At 40.1% G+C, this 24061-nt stretch overlaps 1 protein-coding gene across 2 annotated transcripts in view; it reads right to left on the bottom strand.

Annotated features, from left to right (window-relative positions):
- GATB (glutamyl-tRNA amidotransferase subunit B) overlaps positions 1-23667 on the bottom strand; it is a 43051-nt gene extending 19384 nt beyond the window's left edge. For both annotated transcript variants that reach the window (XM_056336456.1, XM_056336466.1), the window contains exons 1-6: positions 23503-23667; positions 21340-21490; positions 8068-8181; positions 4806-5004; positions 3646-3768; positions 311-424 (exon numbers count right to left, since the gene is read on the bottom strand). In XM_056336456.1, the coding sequence (XP_056192431.1) occupies positions 311-424; positions 3646-3768; positions 4806-5004; positions 8068-8181; positions 21340-21490; positions 23503-23642 (841 nt within the window). In that variant the 5' untranslated portion in view covers positions 23643-23667. The remainder of the gene's footprint in view (positions 1-310; positions 425-3645; positions 3769-4805; positions 5005-8067; positions 8182-21339; positions 21491-23502) is intronic.
- Between the last annotated feature and the right edge of the window lie 394 nt (positions 23668-24061).

The raw sequence follows: 24061 nt of genomic DNA, 5'->3' as shown, positions 1-24061 counted from the left end.
TCAGGCAGAAGCAGCGAGAGGTAAGTCCAGAGACAGGACGGGGAACAAGAGTACAGAACAAGTCTAAAGTCCATCAGGAGACAGGACTGAAAACTGGCACACCTGTGATGTAGCTCAGGCAAAGTCTGAAGACCCCAGCCTGAGCTTAAATTGGACTCCTGGACTCACAGGCAAGATGCACAGAAAGGACACCCAGGTGAAACTAGTCAGGGCATTTAAGGCCAATTAGTGCACTCAGGAGACTGACATATTCATGTCAGATCACATAAAATATCTACAATGCTCTTATAATGAAGCAACCATCATTTACCTACTGCTTTTGCCAGGAATCGTATACTATTGATATTCTTCACTTCGGTCCTCACTCCATAAGGCTCTCCAGGGTGATGCACGGAAACATTGGCATCCACTCTCAGCTGACCCTCTGTAAAAGGCAATTTTATCAACAGAATAGTGTGCCCTGTAAACTAGAGTAAAAACCTTGGCATGCATTAATAAACTGCATGTTATGTGCAGACCATTACTAGCAGGCTTCTATATGTTCAGAAAAGAGTAACAACAACCTCATTATAGCTGTCTGTGATTCCATCTCAAGCCAGTGCCTAAAATAATTCAAAATTTTCTAAGTATATGACTACTTTTTTTTTTTTTAAATATTGCTCGTAATTCCTCTCAGAGAAAATTGGACGGTGCAGTGCCACGCAGATCCTCTAAGCTACATAGTGAAGAAAGATTCTGATTCACAGCTCTTAAATAAAGGGCAGAATTAGACAAGCAATGTGGTGGATTGTGAGCTTCCATTCCTCTAAAAACAGCACAGAAATAAGTTTTGGAATTACAATTTGATGGATATATACTCCTTCAGCATGGAACACAAGAACTCAGAGTTATGTTGAACAGATTTACTAAGGTGTTCTCAGAAATTTACAGCTCAAGGACAAAATGTGAGAAGTAGTGGATTTTTTGGTAATTTTCTTCTTCACTTTCAAGAAACTGCAATCTCTACGTCCCCACGCCCCCGGCCCCCAGTTTCCAAAACTGCCAGAATCTCAAACTGAATACCAAGTTATCTATAAAAACACTGTGCGCTTTTAATGACTCAACCACAAGCAACTTGTATCTTCCTAAGTTTTGTCCCTCTAAAGGCATCCCTTCTGAGTAGAAAAGGCTTGACACAGTTGATCAACTAACAGAAGAAGCTGTATTAAAAAGAAACATTATTTTTCCCATATTGCACAGTGAACATCTGTAGCCTTCCTCTTTTTTTTTTTTTCTCATTCCAATTTCAAATACAGATAAAGAGAAACAAATGCTTACTGTTTAGATACAGTAGCATTACGAAAGAGCGAAAAATAGCTCAGTTAAACCTGTGAAGACAGCTAGAGATTCAGAATCCATTCCAGTCAATAAATGTAAATTGCCCAGAGGCGCCTTGGTATGCTTTGTAAAAGCAGGCTGCATGATAGCACACCAATTTCCTCTGTCCTCATAGAGTCTTGCCAGACATGCAAATGAAGGACAAAGGTGATGGAATGACCCAACATCTCTTTCAAGGGAAGTGTTTTGCATGTGCTCCCTCTTTGGGGTGAAATGAGTACTTGTTCCAAAAGAAGAATAGTCTTGTCCTGCCCTTGCTTCATTTCGAGACATGACCTGCTTCTACTTGGATGTAGGTGTCAATGTGACAAGACAATGAAGTTAATCAGGCGTAAGTGAAAGGAGAGCCAGGCCCCAAATGTTCTTTAAAAAGCTTTTTTCCTTTAAGCCCACTTCCAAGATCAGCTTCTTTTCCTTTCACATTGCAATGAAACAATCTTTTCATCTGTTTGCTAGTAAAGTAACACCTGATAACTGGGCACTTGTCTTCACTGAACACACAAGTAGAATGAAGGTAAAATATGAGAATGTAATGCGCCCTTAATTGAAAGCAAGTAATTATGATGAGGGAAAACCAGAGCAGAAAGCTACTAAAACCATCACCTTGAAAAAAACCAACTTTCTGAATACTTTTAAATTTTCTTAATATAAGGGAGGAAAAACATACCCAACACTGCAACTCTTCTCTAAACTCAGAAATCCCATTGTGATAAAAAAAAATAAAAATCACAGTGCAATTTCAATGGCAATCTTAGGGCCAAATTCAGTAGTGATAAACCACGTCCACAATACGTATGTCCACAAAGGCCTTTGAAGAAGCATACAAACTGGCTGCTTAACAATTGTGCCCCATTTGACATGCATAACACTAGTGTGAGAAAAGACTCACAAGACATAGACAATGTCTAGCAGTTATTATTTCCCCCTACATTAAATCAGATTTGCATCACTAGCCAACATTTTTTGGATCCTGTTTATTTGGTGATACATGGACCACTCTGGCTCAGTTCTCTAGAAGATGCACCCACTTAATGCTATGGACTGAATTTGTTGCCAGAACAGTAAGGCGAACTATCACAGGCAAAAATATAGCTTACATTGTGATGTGAACACTAACAGGCAGTTGATAATTGGGCGTATGTGCAGAGAGGATGAATGCCCCAAACTGTTCTATCAATCTCTCAAGCAGAAACCTGCTATTTGCTAGCTGTAACCATGGACTAGTTGTAAATTTTGGTAACATTAGGACTGCACAAAAATGACATGACTTTAATCCTCCAATTAATACAGAGACATGAGACAGAATCACCAATTGGGAGGCTGATCACACACTGTGCTTCTGCACATTACCTGTTGAAAAAATTGGGGCCTTAGGGTTCCAGAAAGTAAAGCTGATGCCAAAAGCAGGGATTCCCAAAAGAGGAAGGGGGCTAAAAAAAAATAGTAGTGATCTTGGCTAGAGAGATCCTGAAGGTGGAGGAGGATCTCAAAGATCAGAGATGCATGGAGACAAAGGCCAGGGGATGCCTAGGGACCTTGGTCTCAGACACCTCAGACCAGTATCCGCAAGCCTGCTGCACAGCACAGTTTTCTTGCCCGCCACCCCAGACCAGCAGTGATCTTCCTAGTCAGAAGAGAAACTGAGACCTAGTGAACATAATGCTGGAAGTGAGGGAAAGGCAAAGCGAGCGTGTGAAATGATCAAGCAGGGTAAAATCTTCAGTCTTGCTGGTTCTTAAATTAACCCCAGCACCCACGTCTGCTATGCGATGTTGTTTACTCCGTATCTCCCATGATACCAGCACAAGTTTACTGCCTACACCCATTTTATGACTAGCTGAGACCTGACATACAACTTACAAGATGATCCATGCTCCCACTGCTTTGCCCCTTACGTGACATGTATTCTACAGCTAATCCTAAACACAGATATTCTGTGCTACAGTGCTGTGGCAAGCAAGATGAGGGCTGAGAGAAACACCACACAAGAACCCCAGGGACATTCCTTCCTGCCTCGGTTTATCCTGCAATGTTACTGTGAGGCAATATAAAATCTAGCACTGCAAAGCTCTGCAGATGGAGGCAGGCCCACAAGGACATCTGAAGCATGGCAGGCATTAGGACAGGCTCTGAGGATTGTAAAAACAACAGCTAGAAAAAGCTATGCATTATAAGCAACCACAGAGCAAAATAACCAGAAGCTGCAAAGCTCCTGCAAATGCAGGGAATTACCGGTGACAAGGGAGCACGCCCTTCCCCCTTCAGTACCTGCCATGACTGCCTGGCTGCTCCCAAGTGTTTGAAGAATGAGCTGAAGCTCTCTGACTGCTGCAGCTGCTTCTTCCCCACAGCACATATCAGGCTCCATGACAACCTCCATGAGGCCCACTCCTATCAGGGAGAAAGACAGGAGATTTTCAACAATAGCTTTTGATCTTGGCACATTAGAGTGCAACGGGCTAAACACATGAAAGCACTTGGGCTTTTTTTGGAAAAAAAAAAAACAAACCCAAAAAAACAAAACAAAAAAAACCCCAAAAACCTCAATCTATGTATTATTTAGTAACTGTCACTATGGGCCTAGCTGCAGACTGCTATAAAAATTTTTCCTCTTATTTTTTTAAAGGAACAGACAAACCGCAGACAATTCCCCACCCTTTGATGACATGCAGATCAGAAGGACACACTCCTCTTCTGCCTTTCTCTAGGAGAACTCCCATTTAAAGCCAAGCCAATTCTAAGTTCAAATTTATTTATCTTAAAACAAATTTTGGGACAGAGCTGTAAACACATGTAGTCTAGTTTTTAGCTTCAAGATCACGCTTTCAAAGAATATGAGCAACCACAGCCCTTAACTCCAATGGACACCGGAGCACTTGCCCCAGTTGGGCTAGGCCAGCCAGGTTGCTGCCCCTGTTGGGTGCTAATTTGGTTCATTCCTTCTAGAATTTCAAAGTTTAAAGACAAAAATCTGTTGGTTGGGTGGTTTTTTTTGAAGCTAATAATTAAAAGCAATGTCTGACTAATGCACTGACAAATTCCAACAGCTGCTCCTTCTATACACAAACTTGATTCACTAGGTCTGTGACTTTTTTTTTTTTAACAACACACTCAGTGGCAAGAGCTTAAATAGCTGAGAGGCTGTATGCGACTGACATACAGTTCTGAGCAAACTGAAGCCAACAGATTTCTAACTTGCTACTGCCGATTGCCATCAACAAACAGCCATGGGAAAGGTCCACTGGCCATTGAAAAATTCAAGTATTCCCCTGCTTCAAGCGTAATGGTAACTTTGATGAATATTTGTTTTCAAGGAAAGAGACATCAAACTACTTTTATTTTTCACCTGTTCCCTGTCATCCATTTCCCATTAAAGACTCATCTCACACAGAAAGGAGGAGAAAAATGGGAAAACAATCCAAGCCTACCAGCCCTATTCAAGTCAACGAGAGTCTGACTCCTTGTGTCATCATGAAGACTCTTTCCACTGTCTTGCTCCAACTGAATTTGTTTAATCCTCACAGTTTTGGTCACCATCTGGCTCATTTTTTTGCCTGTACAGAGACTGTATGACAGACTTCCATTCACCGCAATGGGAACTCTTTGTTGAGTGATTTGATAGCCAGCCTGTCAACAAAATTAGCTTTACAGTCAAATAAAACATTAACTTTACAGGGGCACGGGTAAGTGCAAATATTATAGACTAAGAACAAAACTGAAAATGCAACAACTTCCATAATGACCTATTAGAGAACAGAACACATGCACATGTAAATTCAGAAGCTCTTTTGCTTAGCTGGAAAGGAAGCAAGTTAGAAGATGGGTCTAGAATTCCATGGAACTGTGAGAAGCTGGTGGTCTGGGAAAAATAGGAGCACTCCTCAATACAGGCAAGTATAAGATCCTATATGCAGAAATAATCAAGACGCAGCTGCACAACCACTTGCCAAGGATGACATACATTTCAGTAACACCACCCTGAGGCAGGAAATGGGACCAGGAGAGGTTCTTCCATACCTGTGGTTCCATGATCATGTCAAATCTTGTCTGAAGCCAGTTATCGTACCTCCATCCTCAAGCTGGGGCTATCACTCATCCTTCCATTAAGCTGAATATCCCTCTCTGCCTGTTCAGAACTTTACTCATTAGAGGGGAGGAGAGGGAGAGGGAATGGGGGAGGAGGTGGAAATCAAGAAAATGAGGAAGCTCAATTTCATTAACGTAGCAATTTAAAAGATAGGCACAACAACCTCACATAAGGCACACAGCTGATAAATGCCACCTCATGCCTGGGACTCCACTCAAAGGTGAAACTGCTAGCCAGAAAACAGGCTGTCAGTGACAAGGTATTGGCATAACTGCAATGATGTAAAAACGCAGAAGGGAATCAGTCACTCTGTTGAAGTAGGTTGCCCATCTCTTCCTCTTTCCTGCCCTGTGCATGTGCCCAGTAGTGAGAATTAAAAAAAAAAAGAACAAAAAAACAACCCTGCCAGATTGTAATGAATTGGGAGGAGCATTTGCATATTTTGCAGGGAGGGCAAGCTTACTCTAAAATGTAGAGATGGTGACAGTGCACTGGAATGGAAAACAATGGTCTGGCCCTGGGAACAGCTCCATTTATATATGCAGTGAAGTGCATGACCTTCTAGCCATAATCACTATAAGAAAAATAAAATAACTGACTCTATGCAGCCTATGCTAATCACACAGCTATTCCCATCTCCTAAAACTTCCCATTAAAATGATTATTTTAAAAGCCTGAAATAGTAAGTGACAATAAATAACAAGAATCCCATTTCCTATCCAAAGTCCCATTTTCAAGAGTAACAATAATCCCATTGTCAAACAACCGTAAGAGCTGGATTTATTCTATCTGTTCTGTACAGCTCATTAGCCTAAACTCTGCATCTTATTACAGGGTTCCTGACCAGACTGTTTCACTATGAGATGCAGTTTACTGTCAACGCTTAAACTGCAGAGGTCAGTCGGCAGAAAGCCAGAGTTACATGTTTCAAGCTAATAAAATGTGTCAGCATTTCCTTGACCAATTTCCATGCTTATCTGACCAGAGGATCCTGTAACTCATGCCTGCAGACAACAGCAGCCCACCTGGTGCTGTATGTACCTTCTTCCACCTGTCTTCTCCTCTAAACACTTGTCTGTGGTTTCTTTCCTACGACAACATTCTTCCATACAGCTTCTATGCAGCAGACATCACAAGAATATGAGAGATTGTTTTCAGTTTAACAGCAGAAGCAGCAGAGGTAGCTTGCAAACAAATCTGTAATATTTTTGGTGTTTCTTTATGATGTGTCATGGAACACTGAAAGTCATGTTTATTTTCTGTTATTTCACTTTGTTCTCTCCAGGTCTGGAAATGGGCTTTAAGATAGTTTTACAAGTAGAGGGAAAAAAAGTATTGGCAATTCAAACTGCTAAGTTTTGTGTTTCACATTCCCAGTAGTTTACTACAGAGCCTCCAACAAAAGGGCCTCTTAATGGCTCAGAAATACTATCAAATTTATCCCCAGAAACAAAATCACTAATTACATCAACTTCACAGAAAGTTCCCAGCCTAGAAGAAAACAGAATAGAAATCTCTCTCTCCTGAGGATCCAGGCCTCCAGTGGACAATTATAATTCCATTCTCTTTCTAAGGTGGGAAGCAATTCTATTTGAATATGTTTTGTGTAACTTCAAAATATTTCCAATGCCTGAATAAAAGAGTGGGAGAGAAAGTAGTCTGATTCATAATACAGCATCTCTACACAATTAATAAGGGACCTGTGAAATCTGACTCTGCTTCTCCGGATGTCCAGGACACCTCACCTAAAGAGAGGGTAAGCTAACATGCCTCACCTTCCACAGATAAAACAGATTTTTTTCTTTTAACAGTTATCAGATCCTCACCTCAAAATCAGAGAAGTAAAACTAGTGTCTTCTCTTTGACAGGTTAGTGTTAAACTAAACATTCAGTACAAATAAGCTGACAGAAAAAAAAATGTTTTAAATTAGAAAGGTTTAATTTCATTAAAAATGAATTAAAGGCTCAAACACTGCTGTATCCCGTTGCAATGATGGAAATCAGGTTCTTCAATTATTTCAGTATTTCTACACCCATATCAAGTGCAGCAAAATGCATTTGACTTCCAGTGACACCTTCTACCCAACATGAAAGCTACCAACAAACCATACTGCAAAGACTCAGTTTATAATTTTTTTTTTAACTTATTGCAATTACTGACTGAGAAAGTTTTAATGGGAAATTAAATATTTTTAGGTCCCTAAGCACACAGGAAAAAGACACTATCATGTTTATACCACTAGAATCTGTGTTTGTTATGCGTTCACTTTAAATGAAGCACTATTATCAGACTGCTTTTACCCTAACAATTAGTACTCAACACCAGGAACAGAGAACTTAAGGGGCAAAGCAGCTCCAGCTCCCAATTCAATTACATTAAGCTACTGGAATCATGCAGCTAAGCAAGGAGTCAGCAATCATATTCAATCAGTGAGCACCAGGTTACAGCTGTCTATTCATCACAGTACAGCACTGCATCCTGTTGGGGTTAGCAGAACACTGAAAACAGAAAAAGCATCTCCTCTCTTATCCCTTATTGCCATCCGTACTCCAACTTGTCCTTTCCTAGAGTCGTAAAGACACCAGCTATAGCGCATACTTACAGGCAGATCTGCATAGAAATAGTGTTTTCTGTCAAACAAGGACTTCTTGTTTATGCTGCAGTTGAGTGCCAGGCCTGTCATCACTGCTGCTTCTACACATCTCCTGTTGAGAACCTAAGGAAACATGGCACATGTCTTTGCTCAGATACTCAGTATGTAACAAACGTCTCCCACACGTTGCCTTACATGGAGCATATATTCAATTTTGCTTGCCTTCGGCCACCATTAGATCTCTTTCCCTGCGTGGGTAGTTCTTATTCATCATTAAAGTCATCACAGCTACAAATCTGCAAAGCTTTAAGATGAAATAACAAGCCATTCAGTTGTTTTGTCATGCCACATAAGGAGATGTGCACTGTTCTGGCTTGCTACTTTTGCAAACATTCCAGTACTTCTGAATCTTCGAGGGTGCAAGAGACAAATCACAGCAAATGGTAATTGACTTGTAACCAGCTGTCAACTCATACTGGGAACTGGAAGCACAGGGGATTTGCATTAGGAACTGCAGTGCCATTTCAGTAAAACACTTCAGAACACCTGTAACCACAGAATCAGTGAATTCATTAGTATCTACACATAGATTTCAATGCTTTGCTTAACCAGGATGAAATTCAGCATATTTATATGCTTTGCTAAAACAGAACCAAAGAGACATCAATTTATCCTATGGCTACAAGTATACATGCATTTCCAGTACCCAGGTAACTCATGGGATTAAGGTTCTTGGAGAATGCCATGTGATCTGAAGACCCAGCAAGGCCTTCATGAAGGAACAGAAGAGTGAAATGCAGTTTCTCACCATGGACCTATCACTCCACACCCTTCTATCTCCTCAGCAGGGTCAGGATCCAGAGGAGAAAGAAAATTCCACTCAAAAAGGTACTAACAAGCAATGCTTCAAAGTTAGGGTTTTTTTCAAATGTGCTCTCATTAATTTAACAGTTGGTTTAACTAACATCAAATGGATAAAACTGAAAAGAAAAAAAAAAAGACTGAATTTGTCTTAGCACAACTCTGACATGCTCACACTTGCAATATTTTGAAACAGGAAGAGAATTTTACCCATCTTATTCTGCACTGTACAGCTGCCAAGAAGTCAATTTCCAGCAAGACCATTAAAGGGGCACATTATGTAAAAGATTCATCTGCATTGACCAGAACATAGAAAGCTTAAATAATGTTTTCTTCAATGTTTCTGACAGTATTTGCTTTTTCTATTCTCTAGCCCGATTTCTGAAAACAGAATGAACTGCTGCACATTCTGCATTGTTCTGTATCTTCAGCTGGAAAAGGATTCTCTTTGCTTTACTCATCTAATATTTCAAAAATAAAAATAATAAGAGAAAATAGGAGAAACTCTTCATGTAACAGAAACTTAAAAATTGGTTATACAGACAAGAAATTAAATTTTTAAGACATTTAACAAGAACTTTCAATATCTTTAGTGTAGCTATATATGGCTAACTAGAACACATCATCTGTTTGGGCATACTTATTAAAAAAATTTAAAAGATACATAAAGCAAATTTTAAACAAGAGAAAAGGAACAACAATTTCCCTTTGAAATACTGATCTGCAGCAAAATGAGCACAATTAGATCTGACTGTAATCTAAATCAGAATTGGTAACTATGAAATATTTATTTATTTTAGTATCATAGCTGCAGTTCATTATGTAGTACATGCTCCTGCTTTCAACAATTAAATGCTTCCAGACAGTACAAGATACAATTTTTTTCTACCATTTAATGAAGCCTGAAACAGTGCTAGTCATATTGTTCAATGTTGAAAATATAAAATTTCTAAATACACAGGCAGAATTTGCTCCTACTAAAGCCTTATGGCACAATCCTGTTCTTTACAGATTTACAAATCTAAGCTTTACAAATTAAGGAGGACCATGCCAGTCAGCCTTTAACAAGTGGTTACCAGAAACCAGTTTTACTGATTTTAACTGGAAATGTGACAAAACCCAACTCCTGAGTCACAGTCGGTTAGAGCCTCATAACATTCTTCAAACGCAGGTGGAATTTAGCTAATGGTTACACAACTACTGCCTTTGAGCACTCCCTCTTCAGTTTTTGCTTCCAACAAGGCAGAGTGTCTCTTACTCATCACCCTAAGGGATAACATTGTTTTGAGGTGAAAGAAGTAATTACCACATAATAAAAGTGAGAACCTTTTGCACTACTACTGATGAACCATTTTGGTGGCTCTGGGGAAAATCTGGCATAAACATGGACATATTGATTACTTTCTATGTAGCATTACTAAGCATTTAAATGACTGGAATATATACGTGTCCCCAGTATACCGGGTCATACTAGCCGAAACATTGTATATGCACCATTTCTCAATTCAACAGTACCACTTCCTGTGCTACCTCTTCATCAAACTCTGTGGTGATAAAAGTCATTGCAAAGCAGGTCTTTCCCACTATGGCATACTGAGATGTCTGCCACACTGATCTGCTTCCTGGGTCCTGTTTGACTCTTAAAAAAACCCCACAAACCCCAAACAAATCCCCCCCCCCCCCTTGTCATCCCCTGTCCCCCCCCAATGACACTTTACTTGCTGAAAAACCTAAACTTTCCTGTTTAATATTGCTCCATTTCTGAAGTGACTACTACCACCCATTCCAGTGATCAAAGCTGTGCACATAAAGCAGACCTGTTTAAGCAAACAGCTAGCCTTCCTTCAAACAAGCCTAGCTTTTCAAATAATCTGCAGCGATAAACATCAATTCAGTATGTGAAACTTCCCATACTAATGACCTAGAAGAAGTTCTCCAAGCTTGTTGATGCAGTAAGCTGTTACTATGTTGACAGCTTTGGCTAGCACCAAAGATTTGTATTACTGGCTTGAACTGACAAAATACCAGTCTGGTATGTCAGCAAAGTGCTGGCCTTGAAAGCAAGCTATGTAGTTTCTGCAGTAGCTATGGACAAAACACAATGGCGTATAAAGCCTTCTTAAATTTCTGGCCTTCTAAAATGGAAGCAGCTCTCCTAGGTATTCAAAGAAAATCCTAGAGAGCTATCACAAAAGGAAATGTTAATTGTTTGTATTGGAAACTCATGAAAAACCTTAACAATGCCACCACAACACCAGCACCATTTTCCTTGTAGCCTGCTACACTATCCTGCTAGAGCACCATGGTAACTGCGTGTTAGAGGAATGAAAGAACAAACCAACCAAGATCTCCCTTTTTCCAGTACTCGTCTATTCTTTACATCTAGTTCACAAGTGGAAAGACTCCTTTCAGAAATTTATGATCTTTATTTGCAAGGTCAGTTTAGTCAAGACCTTCGTTTCAAATGCAAGACTATTCAATAGCTATTCAAAACTAACACAGTATCTTCAATGGCACAAATTCCCACCAAAAGCAATTTTTTAACAGCTTTTTCTTTAACAGCAGGTTTACTCCTTATATTAATACATTAAAGAAAGCTGGCCCCCTTTTAGGTGAAGAGATATGTTTCTATATTTAGTAAATGATCATTTTTACATTTTAAAGAGAGTACGTAGGCTTGTTTTGCTAATGAGTATTATATAGGATAATTGGGGCAGAGGGGGAGAAGAAACATCTAGATCTCTCTCCTGGAAAAAGTTTATTTTTGCTACCTTTTAAAAAAAAAAAAAGAAAAGAAATCTTTGTCGTAACAGTGGCACCCAAGAAGCCCAAGTTATGGAACAAAGTATTCCTAGTACTCAAAACAGTAAAATCAAAATAATCCCCTGGAAATTTTAGAAGTTTTTCATTCTAGGTCACACATTTTAGCAAAGTAGAATTCACATTAACTGGCTGTCTTAAGACCTTCATTCCTACTTCTAATCATGAAGAAATCAGCATTAATCAGATTAACTACAGGACTGTTTATTTAAGAAACATTTAATTTTAGCTGCTTTTCATCGAAAGTAACAGCTGGAAGAAGGTAGTAGTGCAATGTACTTAACCAGCTCTCTGTAGACCAGGCAGTAATTTTTAGACACCTCAACAGATATATCTAATCATATTTCCCAGTACTCCCATTTCCTATCACTGATTCTTATTTGCTTCCACTAATGGATATATTCAGTCTTCCTATTGAAGCCATATAAAAGTATCAACTTGCTCCAATATATGGTTCTTTGAAGTGCAGTAAGTTAAACTTCAAACTACTCATATCTTCTTAGTCCAAATATAATTGAGACTATTCAGTCTGACACTGCAGATGAGTACTTCAATGCAGCATTCTTCCTTGGCATCCTCCCACACACACAGAAGGGCGTAACTGCCTTATAACTCTGCATGTACAGAATATACATTACAATAAATGAAGAGCTAACCATTTCCCAAATGACCCATTTATTTCAACAGGTGTACAATCAGAGCCCTCTAAGCATTCAGTAAAAAATTTACAAAATAAGCCAATCTAAGTCTTGTCATTTGTTTGGTCTGCAAACAGCCCATATGTTCCAAAACCAGAGGTCTTTAACTGCAGGGGAAATGTAAATAGCTGGCCAGCTTCAGTTTAGGGTCTTCTGCATTTCAGTCCAGCATCTACTTCACAGTATATTCCCTGCCCTCATAGGACCATTATGTTCTTATTCCTAAGGAAAGGGGCAACAGAGTAGGGGAGGAAGCACCAGACATTTTAAAATTCGTTCTCAGATTAATAGAAAGAGATTCCAGCTTAAGAAAAGAGAACAACATGGCAACTGAGAAGATGAAGCAGCTAAGGAATTGGGGGTGGGTGGGGGTGGTCTAAATATATTTTATTTACCTTAATATATTTTATAACTTTGTGTTTCTGAAGTCTGGTACCAAAGATATATGCAGCTATACAAAACTTAATATTATTCCTAACGTCTGGTGGCAAAGTTGGCTTTGCGATGATGCAGCACACACTCATTCAAGTCATATCTTAAAACCAGGCAACTCTGACATTTTAAGAAGTACCCAGCTGCCAAACACGTTACTTTATGTGTGCTCAAAGAGTAAGAGGGCAACTCTCTTTGAAGCAGAAGAGCTAGTCCAAGAGCTCATACCAGAAGGCTCAGAACTGAAGGAAGCACATTCCAGTGACAGTGATGACTAGAAAAATTCAGCAGCAATACAGAGAAATGCTGATCCCTGAAGCAAGAACAACTGGAAGGTATCACCAGATACAAAGCCATATAAATACTGACTGACCTCTGGGGTTTTCAGCTCTTTAAGAATGAGCGTTGCTAAAAAGAAATAATAAAATCTACAGAAGGAAAAATCCATTCAGACCACCATGTGGGCAAAGTGCTTAATGGAATAAAGCCATTTTCTGGGGTGGCAGGGAAGCAGCTGATCCAGTGCCATTGCCTCAAACCAGTTATCTTTGTGTCTCAGATCCCAGCAGCAGCAGCTAAAACAAAATAAACTTCTACCACGCAGAACTGGTTCCAAGCAGGAGAACCCACAGGGAAGACAGAACAATGCAATAGCGATACAATGGTTCATGATACCTACAATCAAACACTGTGTTTCTACGGTGTTCCTATCAAGAAGTCCAGTATCTCTCTTAACATCCATGCCCTCCCCGTTGACGGCAGTCTTCTGCATCTGCCACATGTCTTTTTTTGACCTGTCATAAGGATGCTCCCTCTCTTATGCCAATGAAATTTTGAAATTTTAATCATTGCTGATGGTATCTGATCCAGGACAAGTTAAATACAGAAAGATCCAGTGAAAACACTTCACTGCCTCTGGTGGTAGGGGACTGAGCAATGGCTAAAACCTAAGTTAAAGAATGGGATCAAATCCAAAGTCAATCAGAGCTCTGAGGTGGATCTTCTCAGACCTTTTTTCCTATACTGAGTCCCATGAAAAAAAGCTAAAAAAAAAAAAAGGCATTTAAACATACATAACATTTGCCGCCTTTAATATAACCTAGATTGTTTAACTTGTTAAATAGAGAAAATTCATAACACTTAGGGCAGAATAAGTTTATAAACCAACTCCTGCCCCGTTTATCCTTGCAGACAGTCCTTTGCTTGCAGGCCTGGTAAGGACCTGCCCTGTGGTTTTCTGAGTTGTAACAAATTTTGACCTTTGATATATATTGACTGTCATTTTCTATAATCTCTAAGTCTTGCCTATCTGCCCTCTGCTCCTTCTCACAATCTTTGTGTGTCTTAGAATGCATGCTAAACACACACTAAAAACTCCCATTCCTTTGTTGACTCCCTCATTCCTTTTTCCTCCATTTGCCATCTCCTAAAACATGCTTATTTGCCCCCCAGAGAGGTAACCATCTCTCTGTCCAGGCTGACCCAGATCCCTTAAGAGAGCATTAGCATACAAATTGAGAATACACCAGAAGTGGTCTATCACACACAGAGACAAGGATATACTAATTCAGGGAAACAATAGGTGACATAAAACCAAAGAATTTTAGTTTGCTTTCTTAATAGATTTTTGCAAGACTTGTTGCATTAACAAAGTTGTTCTGGAACAGCAGAACCAACAAAGACTAATTTCCTATAAATAATTGCCCTAGTTTGTTTTTCCTAAAGAGTGACCTCAACACTCTCTCCTTCATGGTTCCCCCACCTTCTCCCATTTCATCAAACATCCGAAACTGAGTATAAAGTGCCACAAATCTCCGAATAGCAGCAGCCCAAATAAAGCTGAGATTAGAGGGCAGAAGGGACTCAACTGCTCATTTCTTCTTCATGTGCTTGCTAATATATTCATATAAACCTCTACAACTTTTTTGCAGGCAAAACTGGGTGGACTTTGCAGCGAAATTGCAAAACTAGCAGTTCTGTACAGAAAACAATGATTGCAGTGGCATAATTTGCACATGTAACTAATAAACAACAGTTGCAGAGGCTTACATAATCCTCTCAAAATCAAATACACAGTCATAATATATTTAAGGTGGCAAGGTGGCTGATAATCAGAGAGAACTCAAAGAAAAAAAAGTCATTTTACTCCAGGAAGCAATTCCAGCCTAATTGCACCAAGATAAGTTTCAAACAAAATACATAAACCTGACAGTTACACAACATTACACACAAGACAGCTAACCATGAAGAGCACAAAGACACTGTCTACGATTACCTGTCATTACTGTTGGGCAATGTTTCCCAAGTACCTTTCAATGAAAAATCTCTTTAAAGAAAAATTGTTAAGAACAGAGAAGCAAGATGTCAGTTTGCAAAGTTAAAATGCTAAGAAACTGGTAGAACCATCTTTGTCACAGAAACTTCTGCATAACAGAGCACTGCTTCCATACACACATATACAATATAATACCTTGGATTTCCTCAAAGGGAGTCACCTGGAACCAGACTGTTTCTCTACATACTGACAGAAAATTAAAACAAACACTTAAGGATGCCAGAGCATATATAGTGACTGATAACAGAAGTAACAGAAATTTGTCCCAAAAAATCCCCTCACGGTTTGAACCTAAAATACATTCCCAGCCCACTAAGAAAAACTACTGCAAAAAGCTTAATGGGCATTTCAGCAGCAATTTCAGTCTAGCTGTCATGCAATGCTTGTTCTGTCCAAAAGTATCAAAGATGGCACAGTAACTGTAGTAACAGAACTGTGTGCAAGCAAGGAAACAACATACTGCAAACTTCTGCTCCCAACTAAGAGCAGAACAATATCTGTTTAAAGCAAAAAGTAAAGCAATAAAAAAAAAAACCAAAAAACAACACAAAAGGAGATAAGAGAAAATACACAGATAACATCACTGATGCACTGAAGGATCTACTGAAATAGGTGATAGCAAGATGTTTTATGAACTCAATGCCATTCTAATTGGAAGCTTACATCAGCCAGAGGGACCTGTTAAGGACAAACCCGAAAGCCAACAAGAACAACCAACAGAAACAGAGCTCAAGAGTTACTGAGGTACTAAGGAGACAAAGCCCTACAGGAGTTGTTAGCCTTGACAAAGAGATTAGAAAACTCAAAATGCATGTCAGAACCTCTCACAGCAAAAAGCAAGAGAAAAGCTTACAGGGGACTCCTTCAAGGAGAAGAGCAACAAATGCCACCAAATACTTCAAAGAACAAAAGCAGGGGTGTCTCCAGAAAAATGGCATTTACAGTTAAGTATGAAATGCAGTTGAGCTAAGCAACACTCAGTAACTGAGGAAGTAAAACACTTCTCAGACCCCAGTGAAGGAGACTAGTCCTGCAGGTAACCCTGGGGCTGTGAATGATCCTATGGAGGAGGAAGAAATAGAATGAGGAATAACCAGCACCACAACCCAGCTCTGAAAGTTTCCTGAAGCAGGCCTTCCTCATCTTTCAAAAACCTCTCCTGACCAGTACAACAGTGTTGAACTGATTAATAGCTTGAAATTACGTAGGCTTTAACCCACCATGCACTCAGAAATCTAAGGGTCTATGAACTGCAAAGGAAGCCAATCTCAGGCAGGAATGGTTTGAAAGCCTATTACACTCCTCTAGTTTTTTTCTAAATCACATGGGATTTTCTTTCCAGAGGCTTACTGGGACTGCAAATCCAGCAAGCTGGGACTCTGTGAGCAACCAAAGACTGTTAACCACTCCTGAGACAATGCATGTCACAAACCCAAACGTTGTCAGGAAGGAAAGGATTGCAACAAAAAGGCATCATCAGTTTCTATGACCGTATCTTCTTTTTTTCCCCCAAAGTACAATTCCTACAATTTTACTGAAATAAGTAACAAGCAATTGCTTGTTGTGAACCCAGATGTAAGTAAATGGTTTAAAACAAGCATAAACTCACTTTTTCCTTCAAGCACTGCCACTAATTTATTTTTAGAGGAGAGCTCATGGATACAGCAAGCTGGGCATCATGTGGTTTCAAAGAAAAGAAGAAAATTTATATAATGAAAGCTAAACCAACATGCATACAAAGATCAGAAGATTGTCCAGTTCCCCAAGAAAGGTGTGTGTGCAATTAAAAATGTAGTTATCAAAAGCCAAGCTAAGAAGCAGGTTTTTTTCAAAGCAAAGTAGTACAAGAAGGGAGTAAATTCATATGCATGCTAGCAGGAATGTCAAAACAAAACTGAAATCACAAGTTGGTAAAGCAGCTGTTGCAATCACCAGATTTTACAGGCATAGGATATCAAAAAAAATTTAGTTCCAAGCTGTAAAGTATAAATTCTGGTCTCAAATGCTGTTTCTGTTCCAATATGTATAGCTGACAGAGCCACCAAAACCTTATACAAACCTCCCAGTGCCTTTGAAAGCAAATGCATCAGGTAAATTCTGTATATTAATAACATTTAAAATTCATCATAAAATCTGATAATCTATCACCCAAGACATATGGAAAAACACTGGGTACCTGCCACTGCGAAGGATGGATGCAGTGTCAACAGAGGCAGAGGAATTAAAGCACCCTCTAGGTCCCCAAACTGAATCGCGTCCCTGGGCAGCCATCTCAATCGCACACCACCGCAACAGCAGTGGGGAAGGCAACAGCACGATGCACATGCTCTCTGCTACTGCGCAGTGTTGCAGTGACATTTGTCAGCTTTGGAGAAGCCAGCGTTTGTAGTTTAAGTTGCCAGCAGTACAATACCAGAAGGAACAAGGGCTAATAGCCATTCTAGCCTCTGTCTTCTTCCATGAAAAGGCGTATCTGATTGCCCGACTGTCATTATACAAGTGAGAGAAGATACAGTAGGACCCAAATGCTTCCTTCTACACTATTTACAGAGTGGAAACTAAAGAAGTTTAAAACAAGAGGATATGAAGATCTCAGTACAGGATAGCAGCAATGAGTGAGCTGTCAAGCCCTCAAGGATGTCCAGTGGAACAGGAAAAAATCATATATTCAGATAAAATCATGCGTTTCATATGATATTCTACAGCAATGTTCAACACAGATCCTACTCTGTTTCTTCTGAGGTCAGATGGTATTTACCATTTCTTTATTAGAAACAGAGTTTCATCATTACCAAGTGTTTCTGAAAACACTTATCTTAAAAAAAGAAAACAGATGCTGTTCACACTGTGAAGAGAATGAAATTCAAATACATGAGAAGGTATCAAAAATCTCACAACACTTAAGACTACAGGGCTAACACTCGTTCAAATTTAACTAATTTGAACCTTGGCTATGTAAATCCTAGATTATTTCTTTGTACACTTGCCTACAAAGAAACAGGATCAGGCTTTCACTTCAGTCATGCAGGAGACAAACATAAAACATGCATCTTTTGGTATGACTAGCAACAAAGAGTAAGCACAGACAAAAAGATTTCAGCCTTTAGCTACTAGATCTACCCTCATATTTCTGTGGCTGAGCTATAATTAACCTTTAGCAAGCCACCTCAATCATGAGAATAGATAATCATTGATTCTCTTTCTGTGGGCCACTCTTACCTTTATAAAGATTCTCAGAATTTTCAAAGAGGATAGATCAGACTGGGAATGCAAACTTTATGAATCCTTAGAAAAATTTCAGATCAATCTGCAGATATGATGTAATATATGCCACCACATGTAGCATACTACTTCCTTTATAACAGGTCCTCTAGATACACCAAGCTAAGACCATTACCCAGTCCATTCACCAGGTAAAAAAACCCAGGCCCCTGCACATTTCATTACATGAAATGTAATTTATGTAGTCATATGTAGTCCCAAAGCAAGGAGAGGAGGACAGCCTTAGACTAATTTGATTAAGATGTTATCTGGCCCAGTGGTGAAGGGCTACCTCACCACAGGGCACAAAAGGTGTGCAGAGTAGCATGGGATCTGCCATGCAGTCTCACTACTTCTAAATCTACATTTTTAATCAAAGCTTTGCCACATCATTTTTCCTGTCTCATGACAAAGAGGAGCATACCTGCATAGCTGTTCTTGCTCGTACCTGTCTCTCAGAGGCACATATGAGAGCGGCATAGAGAAACGGCCACGACACTAACACTGTGATTGTCCCCCTAAGGCCTACTTGCAGCAGAAGCATAAAATAAGCTGTTACAGTACAGAAAGAAAACGTAAAGAGGAAAGATGGAAGAAGGCTAAATACATTATTCTAGTGTTCCTTCTGTACAGACCACAGCAAAGGCTCACGCCCACACTCACTAATGACCCAGAAAAGGTCCCTTTATCACCATTCTTTCTGAGCCCATTGTGAAGCAGCAAATTCTAGCATGGTTGTCTATCACAACCACCTCACAGCCCCTCAGTAAATTTAAATCCCAGTGATACTGAAAACTATCCCTGTATTTTTCAGTGTATAACAGCAGTTATTCGCTGCTACAGAGAGCACAACTTTATTAAACTTTGCTCCCTTTTTTTTGTTTTGTTTCTCAACAAAACAGAATCAAAAAGAAAGGCCAAATACTTACCTTCTAAAGAGACCTACTAGGCAATAATCTTACCATTTGTTAAAACGTGGGTTTTTTTACAAATACTTGCAAATTTTCAAAAACTACCTTCTGTCTTTCAAAATCCAATTCTACTTTAGATACTACTGCCATGTACAAATACATATATTTATTTAAAGGAAAAAAGCCCAACTGTTGGATTCCAGAATAAACATTGGTCTCTTTTAACAATAACTCCTGTGCAGCAAGTACAACGGGAAAATAAAGCTGTGACTATTGACTGGATTTTGTATCCCATTCTAACATGCAAGAACATGTATTTTGTAACATTTGCTTTCAACTCTATTTTCACTAGTACTACAGTGAGAAAAATCTTTCTTCTCTTTCTATAGGTAAAAGCAGCTGGTAGAAGCTAACATAGTATCACTACTTTTAAATTAACCTAACCATCCTCCATTTTGCTTCTCAGGTGCAATTCTATTCTCTGCCAAAGCCTACATGTACTGAGGTTTTCTCACAAAGGCCATACCAAGCCTCATTTGTAAAGCACTTCAACAGAGGAAAAAGCCAAAAACCCCCACCCCAGAAAAATAGTAACATACATAAAAATTAAACTCTTCTTAAATAACTCATTTTTGTTTATTCAAGAACAGTTTTTCTCCTTGACTGAAGATAAGCATTACACAATTTATGAGGATTTCTGTACATTAACAGAATGTTAAGTGGAAGGGCTAAAACCTCACCCTGCCCCCAAATGAAAGAAACTCCAGAAACTCGTTTCCCACGTTTAAGTTTTCTGTAAGATTCCCATTCTCTCTGGAAAGTTTTCAGAATTTCCATACAGTTATATCTGAATCTCAGCCATGAATTGCCACTGAGACCAGACTGAAGTCCCAATCTTATCAGCATCTAAACTTCACCTCCTCAGGTTTCAATACCTTTGCAAATACAGAATGAATATATCAACTCACTTCTCTTTTCAAGGATCACACGGCATATATCAAGACCCTAGAAATCCAGCCATACATTAGTTCTCAATTTCAGAATATTGTTTAAGGCTGTATTATAGTAATCAAAATAAATTAAAAAAATATATCTGCAACTGGAATTCAAACCTCCAGTCTAATAAATATACTCAATGAAACACTTTTGCATTAAATACTTTGACCCCATTACAGTCTCTGCATGCTTGTTGCATGAAGCAATGCTGTCTACTCAGTATCTATTTTCACTGCATAGTAAAAGCTTACATTGGACTTTTTAAACTATTATTTTTATATTAAACTTGGTAGATTCCCAAAGAATACAGCAGTAGTCATAGCCATCACAGTTATAATTAAGCTGTGACTTCAAAATTTATTACATTGCCACTAATAAATCCCATTGCTAAGTGCTAGCTAGCTACTCTGACTCACTAGCCCACAATGTCTCTCACAGATATGTATTTTTTAATTGTTTTTCTCCAGAAATAGGAATGGTTCACACTTTCCTAAATCAGAAACTTTCTGCTTAGGAAGCAAAGTACCTTCATAGCGAGACATTCCAAATGACAGCTACATAAACAAACACATGGCAAAGTAACATCAAACGGCCAGTCGGAAATCTAAAACGTTCTTCTCTCATAGGATTTTAAATATCTCTCATATTTAAGGAATTTCCTGTGTGTCATACTAACCAAATACACCCACTCTGGCCTCAGAGAAATATTGGGATTCATTCAATATGTTGAAGAGACACGCCTTATTGTTTTCCTTTGTAGAGGATATCAAGTATTTGTAATGATAACTAGGGAGTAGGTAAACAGAAAAGAAATAGTACTAGGCATCTCATGTTATCAAACCAGAAAATAGAAAAATATGTAAAAGTAGTTCTGTAGTTAAATCTTGGGAAAAACAAAATATTAGAAACAAACTCAAAAGTTGTCTGACATTAATCCTGACATAAATTAAGTTGAAGCATCACTTACTGGTAAAGTTCCTGGTAAAGAAGCATCAAAGAAAGATACCAAAGAGTTAGGAGGTGCTGCAAACTGGACTTGGGAACCAGAGAAAAGTTTTGAGTTGGAGCTAATCTGTGCATGAATTTCCAGACCCACAACTGGTACCCATGGAGCAAGACTGAAAAGGAAAGAGAAGGGAAATACAGATTAAATACAGATGACATTAAACCCCACAAACATATAAAAATACAAGAATAAAGAACTTTTCATTTACTCTTTTAATAGAAATTACATTGCAATTGTAAAAAAATGTAAATGATGTTGTAAATACATCTACATTTTAACAGCAAAAGTTCTGCTGCAATACTGGAGAACTGAGCCTAATCGACAATACATATATGGATGGATGGGACTGTATGGCAAAGTATCTTCATTATATACAGAAAATGCTATAAAAAAGAAATGTAATGGTCTGAAACTTTTAACTTTTCTTTACATGAGAAATCTTAAGAGAAATTAATGAGGCAAACTTGCATGGTGGATGAACCCTAATTTGGTACTTTGTGAAAATCACAGAATTGTCATAAATATCAATTACTTCTCAGGTAGTTTGATAAATCTCTAACAGACAGGTGGCATAATAAATTACATGTTCTTTGTCAGCTAGCCACTTGCATGCTGGGAAAGGTGGCTCTCCAGAGCAGTGTTAGTAGCATATTAGCATAAACATTAGTAATCTGGTAATAGAGAAATCATCACTTCAACTAGAGAGCTACTGTTTTCAATGTATTCCACAGAATAAAACTTATCCATATAATCTAAAAAGTAATTGCAATTCACACATCCATAACCTTTATACGGACAAGAGAAAAAGGTCACCTTCACAGTATAAATTGCTTGACAGTTTCTGTAAGTAATTATCTGGCCTCGTACAAATGAAGTGGCACAAACAATATTTCAGAGATGAAATCACATTTCTATGGTAGAATACTTCAGCAGCATAAGTACCCAGATGCTATAGGAGATAAGCGAGCTATAGAAAAACATCAAATATATGTAGTATTCCTTCCAAAGGTGAGCATAACACATTGCCAAGATTTCAGTTTGCCATCTGCCCTCCAACAGCTGAGGACATCACTACAAACACCAAACTAGCGATGCAGACTTAAATTGCTGCTTTAGAAGAATATTATCATAAAGGATCAAGGTTCAGACTCATAGAGAAACTAATACACTTTACTGAAATATAGTATTTTCCTCGGTATTTTTAACTATTCGTAAAAATGACTCAAGGCTTAGGAAGAAAAAAGGTGGGTTGTTTGTGATTTTTAATTTTGGAGACCAATTTATTTCATTGTTTCCTGTATTTTTTTTAGAAATGCATCTCTGTCACATCACGACATTAAAAATTACACCAGGCTTCGCTCAATCAGTGCGTTGGCTTACATACATAACAAAGATACGTGCACCAATGAGTCCTCTACTCCTACTATCAACGCTGATGAGAAACCTCAAGTTTCTTGCCACGTTTGTTCAGGTTTACGTTTACTTGTGTGCCCAAAGTATCAGCAACACACTTCCGCCTATGTCTGCACAACTTCACTTGGGTGATCAGCTGTGCAGAGAGATACCTCAGTCTTGCCAGAGAACACAAAAGCTTGTACAGGCCGTAACTTTCAGTTGCGGCTGGAATAAAACGCTCCATTCCAGGCACACATCAAAGTTGCACAGTTCTGTACTGAAAGTAAAAGCCTCCTTGGGACCAGGAAAACCCTTCAAAAAATAGTTATGAAAATTGGTGCGGCTCTTGCCGTTTAAAGCTCTAATTTACTTGCATTGTACCTGGCTCTCACCACAGCCGACTGTGCCCAAGGGACACGTCACTCCTGCTACGCCTAACACTGGTTTGGGGGTTCTGGGGAGGGGTGCGAGCTAAGTGCGTGCCGAGGTGGCGGTGCCAGCCGTCAACAAGCTGTGGCTGCCTTACACCACTCAGCAGATGGTACTGCAAGCGGGCCCTTGCTACCACCACACCGCCTGTCCCCGCCCGCACCCGCTGCTGTCACACCCGAGCCCGGCGGCGCGGAACCGCGCCCGGTCCCCGCCCCGCAGCGACGCCCCGAAGGCGGGACGCCTCAGCGGAGAGCCACCTTCACCAGCCCCACTCCCCACGCCGTCCCAGCACCCTACCCGCTCTTCCCCGCCGACACCGCCCCGCCTGTCGCGCTACTGGCGACAGCCCGCTGCCCATGGGGAACGGGACCCCCAGCGCCACACTGCCGCGCTCGCCGCGAGAGCCCGCCGCACCCCCGCACTACCGCCGCCGCCATTTTGACTCGCTGGGTGCCGGGCGGCTCCCGCAGCGCCCCCTGGGAAATGTAGTCCGGCGCGCGGGATGGCTGCGCGGAGCGGCGAGGGGGGGGCGGACTACAGCTCCCGGCAGGCTCCGCTCCGCGCCCCGCCCTCCCGCGCAGTCGGGCACTTCCCAGGGCGGGGCCTGCCCGCGCGCGCCACCTGAGGAGAGCGGCCGCGGCAGGCGGGGTCGTGAGTTCGTGGCACGGGAGGCTTTCCTGAGGCGAAGGGCCCGTGGGAGGCTCTGCAACTCCTCAGGGCAGCGGTAGGAGGCTAGTTGCAGGCACGCACCTCGCCTTCACCGGGCTCCGCTCAGCTTGTGGTGTGTGTGCAGCTTCCATCCCTCGTCTTGGCTGCGGAAAGGCCTCCCCTGCCTTCGTGGCTCAGTGGAATGGTG

The sequence above is a fragment of the Falco biarmicus genome, chromosome 1 (genome assembly GCF_023638135.1).
Source record: "Falco biarmicus isolate bFalBia1 chromosome 1, bFalBia1.pri, whole genome shotgun sequence".
In the NCBI taxonomy this organism is placed as follows: Eukaryota; Metazoa; Chordata; class Aves; order Falconiformes; family Falconidae; genus Falco; species Falco biarmicus.
Note: the sequence above shows the minus strand (reverse complement) of the source record. Positions and strands in the feature narration are given on the sequence as shown.